Source organism: Miscanthus floridulus, chromosome 10 (assembly GCF_019320115.1).
Source record: "Miscanthus floridulus cultivar M001 chromosome 10, ASM1932011v1, whole genome shotgun sequence".
NCBI classification, from domain to species: Eukaryota; Viridiplantae; Streptophyta; class Magnoliopsida; order Poales; family Poaceae; genus Miscanthus; species Miscanthus floridulus.
In genome coordinates, this window is record NC_089589.1 from 8,533,981 (window position 1) to 8,538,688 (window position 4,708).

General features: G+C 46.2%; 1 protein-coding gene across 1 annotated transcript; it reads right to left on the reverse strand.

The window, feature by feature from the left end:
* Nucleotides 1-1,008: 1,008 nt before the first annotated feature.
* LOC136487603 (salt stress-induced protein-like) lies at nt 1,009-2,422 on the reverse strand. Its single transcript, XM_066484725.1, has 3 exons — nt 2,186-2,422; nt 1,802-2,032; nt 1,009-1,666 (listed from the first exon to the last, which is right to left on the reverse strand). The coding sequence occupies exons 1-3, from the start codon at nt 2,354-2,356 to the stop codon at nt 1,337-1,339; spliced, it is 732 nt and encodes a 243-aa protein (XP_066340822.1). The 5' UTR covers nt 2,357-2,422; the 3' UTR covers nt 1,009-1,336.
* Nucleotides 2,423-4,708: the final 2,286 nt, after the last annotated feature.

Here is a 4,708-nt window from a genome sequence, read left to right on the forward strand (position 1 = left end):
CTGCGTCTCCATGCTTTCAGAGCTTTGGCTGTGCGTAGGAGTTTGACGTGTAGTCTAAGCAAAGGGGTGTTGGTTATTCACTGGATTATGCCAAGCCTCCTTAACAGCCTCCATAAATCCCGGCATCTTGGTCCACTACGATTCCAACCTGAATGCTCCGTAAAAATCTTTTTGGTTGTCTCCTTGAAGGATCAAGGGGCAATGGTCGGAGCCCATAGAAGCCATAGCTTGCAGATCGCTGTGTGGAAATAAATCTATCCATTCCGTGGTGGCTAGCAAGTGGTCGATTTTGCTCATTGTAGGGAATTGTTGATCATTGCACCAAGTGAATCTGCGTCCATGCATTTCTAACCGCAGCAGCTGTTGGTCATCAATCGTGCGTTTGAACCTATTAATCATAGCTAGGTTGATACGTCATTATTCTTGTCCTGTGCTCGGTAAATAAGGTTAAAATCCCCAAGAATGAGCCATTCCGGTTTCATCGATTGTTTTAAGGATCTTATTTCCTGAAGAAAGTTTCTCTTTTCCGGGTCGGTTTGCGGTCCATACACGCCTGTTATGCTCCATGTTACATCTTCTGCGAGCATAGTAATAGTCGCACTGATGGTGTGTTGCGTGGTTCCTGCTGGTTGCAGTCCAAAATATCCTTCCGATGCTGCAATAAGAATGCCTCCCGCCGTCCCCACGGCAGGCAGCGTCACACAGTTGTTTGTCATGTCCATCCCAATCGTCCCTATTAGTTGGCTGCGAGTCCAATTTTCAATCCTAGTTTCTTGGAAGCACACTATGGTTGCCCCTGATGATAGGATTACATTTCTCTTGATCTTTTTGCGCTGCCATTAAATCCCCTCACATTCCAACATAAGACAGTGCAATTACTTTGTGACACTAATATAAAGAACAACCACTGCAGCCAAACTCCCAAGTGAAGGAACTGTTACAGGGATTGGAAGAGATAAACCAGCTACCCCTCTCAGATGGATCCAGCAGCTAACAAGACAAGTAATCTGATCAAAGTAATTTAACTGCAGCAACATCACTGAAGTACCATGGCCGAAGACAGCAAGGTCAGCAGGCGGGTCCAATACAAATTTTGTTCACCAAAGGCCGAAGGTCACATGACCAGCAGGCCCGAACTGAAAAGGTAGGAACAGGTGATGGTGACCGAAGGCAACATTGCCAGCAGGTCCATGGAATCCCTGATTAGTCCAACCGAACAATCTCAAGTTAAACATCCAGGCCACTACAGGAGCCCTCGTAGCACTGGCCAACATGGCCCCACTACAAATTAAACTTTAAGTTACGATAGTTACATCTTTGCTGACCACCTTGGTTCTTATGCCGCCGGAACGCCTGCAACAGCCTTCACCTTCTTGCTGGTAGGAGTCGCCGTGTCTGATGACGATGATGAGCAAGAAGGCTTCATGTAAACCCCAATGGCGTCGAGAAGCCAGCCAGAGCGTCCCCAGAAGCCGACGATGCAGGCGCCGTCCGCCACCGGGACGGAGAAGTAGTGCGACCCTGCGGCCACGCTACCGTACGGCCCGTACGTTCTGCCGGAGCTGGTGCGGAACGTCAGCGAGGTGATCACCACGCCGAGGACGTTCGCGAAGTGCCCCGTCGTCCCCTCCACTGCGGTGATGTGCTCACCTGAAGGCAGGTCGATCTGCACAGAGAATTCACAGATGCATGTCAATCTACCCATCGTACTCTCATATGGTTTGCGCAACTTTGCAAACCAACCGAAATGCATACAAGGATTGCAAGAAAACGTGATCTATCTGGGCGGTCGGTACGGTACCTCGGTACGAACTCCTCTGGAGCCGTAGGAATGCGGGAGGCCCCACGGACCAGCCACCCGGGGCGGTGGCCCCTCATAGTCGCCGGCGAGGGTGTAATCGCAGGCGACGGAGTGGATGGCGCCGGAATGGTAGAGGACGATGCTACGAAGGCGAGGAGCGCTGGCGCCGCGCATGTAGAAGGGCTGCCCGCCGGATCCACCCCACGGCCCCACGCTGATCACGCCCCTCGGCTGCAATGCAATCCACCACCATCCATTATTTATATATAATCCATACTGCTACTAGTACTACTTCATATATATATAAGCAATTCTTTTTGGCTATGAAACAAAGATAGCAGGAGCCATTGCTATCGTCGACGATATGATTTATCGATCGATCACCTTCGTGACGTTGTCGAGTGCTCCTCGCCAGGTGAATTCGACGCCGCCGCTGTTGTTCGCCTCCCTCTCCAGCAAACGCCCGAACTGGATGCCCGCGAGAAAGAAGCAGATGTTCATGCTTAGAGGGAAGATGACGAGGAACACCACGACGTCCCCAGAGACCTTCCCCATTTCTCCCTGCCCTGCGCCCCTGTCTGCTGCAATAATCGGCCTGCCGGGGATCGGTCGACCTGGACGACGCGGCAGGACGGCATACGGCATATATACATATATATCGGTCGACCTGGACGACGCGGCATATATATATATATATATATATATATATATATATATATATATATATATATATATATATATATATATATATATATATATATATATATATAGGGAGAGTATATTCAGTAGCCAGCTACAAAATAAGTTATTCCGTAGCCACCTCCGTTTACGATAATTTTATATAATAATTTACGATAATATCAATACATATTTACGATAGTTAAGTTACTATAACACATGGAGATATTTACCATAACGTTATAGTAAACCACTTAGTATGGAGTTACTGTAATCTCATAAATTAACATAGTAATTATCGTAACTCAAAGTGGCTACAGAATAAGTTATTTTGTAGCCAGCTACAGGGTAAGAGTTCTCTCTCTCTCTCTATATATATATATATATATATATATATGTATACACACACACATATATATATATACACACACATATAAATGATAATTATTTCATTATAGAGACATATGTATCTGAGTTAGGATGGGGTGCTATATTAAAACAAAAGCAACACAAATACTCGCCAAATACAGAAGAAAGAATATGTAGATATGCTTCAGGAAAATATAAGTTAAAGGCAATAAACAATACAGAAGACCATACCAAAGAATATCCAGAAGGATAAGACCGTGCGCGACAAAAGACAGCGTAAAAGGAATATACAGTGACTCTACTGTAGCTAGGATAATAATTGAGGACCCAGCACCGTCCAGCTGTCTAGGCAACAGTAAAGGATGATAATTGAAGACTTCACCTCCAAGGAACTCCAGAAGATAAGCACAAAGGACAATCCAGAAGGCTCCCTTCGTGCAATCGTGCTATAAAGAGAGAAGCCGGGCGCATGCATTTGACACCGCGCTCTCATACACCACCGGCAACACATCAACCGAAGACACCACTCCACCACCACTCCACTTTCCCACATACACCATGAAGACCACGATCTTAGGAACACTCTGAGGTCGTCCACCGCTAATAGAAATACTCCACTACTACAATTGTATTACTCCACCACCGCTGTAAATTAGAGAATAAAGGAAGTCTCATCGATCTTTCTGTGCATGTAAGGTAATCCCTAAGGTTTGTGCTAAGTATTTGGGTTTCCCGAAAGGGAAAGTCGTATGTAAACTTACTCTGTGGAAATGAATTAAGCTTTCCTGTTTTAATCCCTGTCTTCCTTTAAGCTCGTTCATATGGGGCGATGTCTCTATGCTTGGGACCCTAGAGGGGAAACCTCTGCATGTGTTGTTCTCGTGTTAGCCCTGATAGCGATGTTTGTAGAGAACCCTATGTGCTCAGAGAAGTGTTCTCTTCGGGTGGAACTGCCTGGGGAGACGATAGAGCCTGAGTCCTGTGTGTGCGTGGCTGGGGATAGTGAGGGTAAAGACCGAGTTAGCCTGGTTCTAAAGCGAGCCAGTGATGCATACAGTGAGTACCGAGTAGGACTGACACAAGCATAGTCACATGACCGGCTGAACTGTTGGCCTCGCCAGCCTGCAAAAGATCCTAAGAAATACACGCATACTCATAACCCGCATATACCTAATCACGCATATTCACTAATCACGTGTGCATCCTGCATCCACCATTAACCATAAGTGCTCTAAATAGTGCTTGAATAGTAAGGAAAAGGTTGGGTGGCGGAGTCACTCATCCCTCTCAAGTGAGTGCTTGTGCACTGTTCATATTCCGAATTTGAATAGTAGCGAGTAGGGTGTCCTCTTCATCTTAATTATGCATCGATCATTGATGGTATCGATTAATTACCTTGATTGTCATTGTCGTCACGTCTCTGTCAAACAGGTGCAACCTGCCGATGGTACAACGACAGGTGTTCATCGAGGGATAGCCGAAAAACAAGTTATAGATCTTGAAAAGTTATGCAATTTTATAGTTGACGACTTTTTCATTTGAATTTGTTTAGAGTCCCAAGCACTGATTTTAAGGTCGGTTGAGCATAATATGAGTAGAAAATATCTGAGATGGACACAAGTGAGTGTTGGGTGGAGTGGTAAGAGGAGGGAGCAAGCAAGCCTGAGGTCATGGGTTTAAACCCTGGCAGCCGCGATTTTTGTGTGCAAATGATTTCTGGAAAATGGATTTGTAGGGTCGGCTGGCCAGCTATAGTAGTGTATCTCCCCATCGTTTCACTGGCAATTGATGTCACTGCTGATGTACGGGATGGCCGCACCATCATGGTGTGGCGTGCCTCCTTACTTGAGGGATCTGCCC

Bases quoted from the DNA above. Each gene is read 5' to 3' on its own strand.
- LOC136487603 (XM_066484725.1), bottom strand. From the start codon at position 2,356: ATGGGGAAGGTCTCTGGGGACGTCGTGGTGTTCCTCGTCATCTTCCCT. The intron at 2,033-2,185 runs GTGATCGATCGA...ATTGCATTGCAG, and splicing joins CACTCGACAACGTCACGAAG to CCGAGGGGCGTGATCAGCGT. The intron at 1,667-1,801 runs GTACCGTACCGA...TTCTCTGTGCAG, and splicing joins CCAGAGGAGTTCGTACCGAG to ATCGACCTGCCTTCAGGTGA.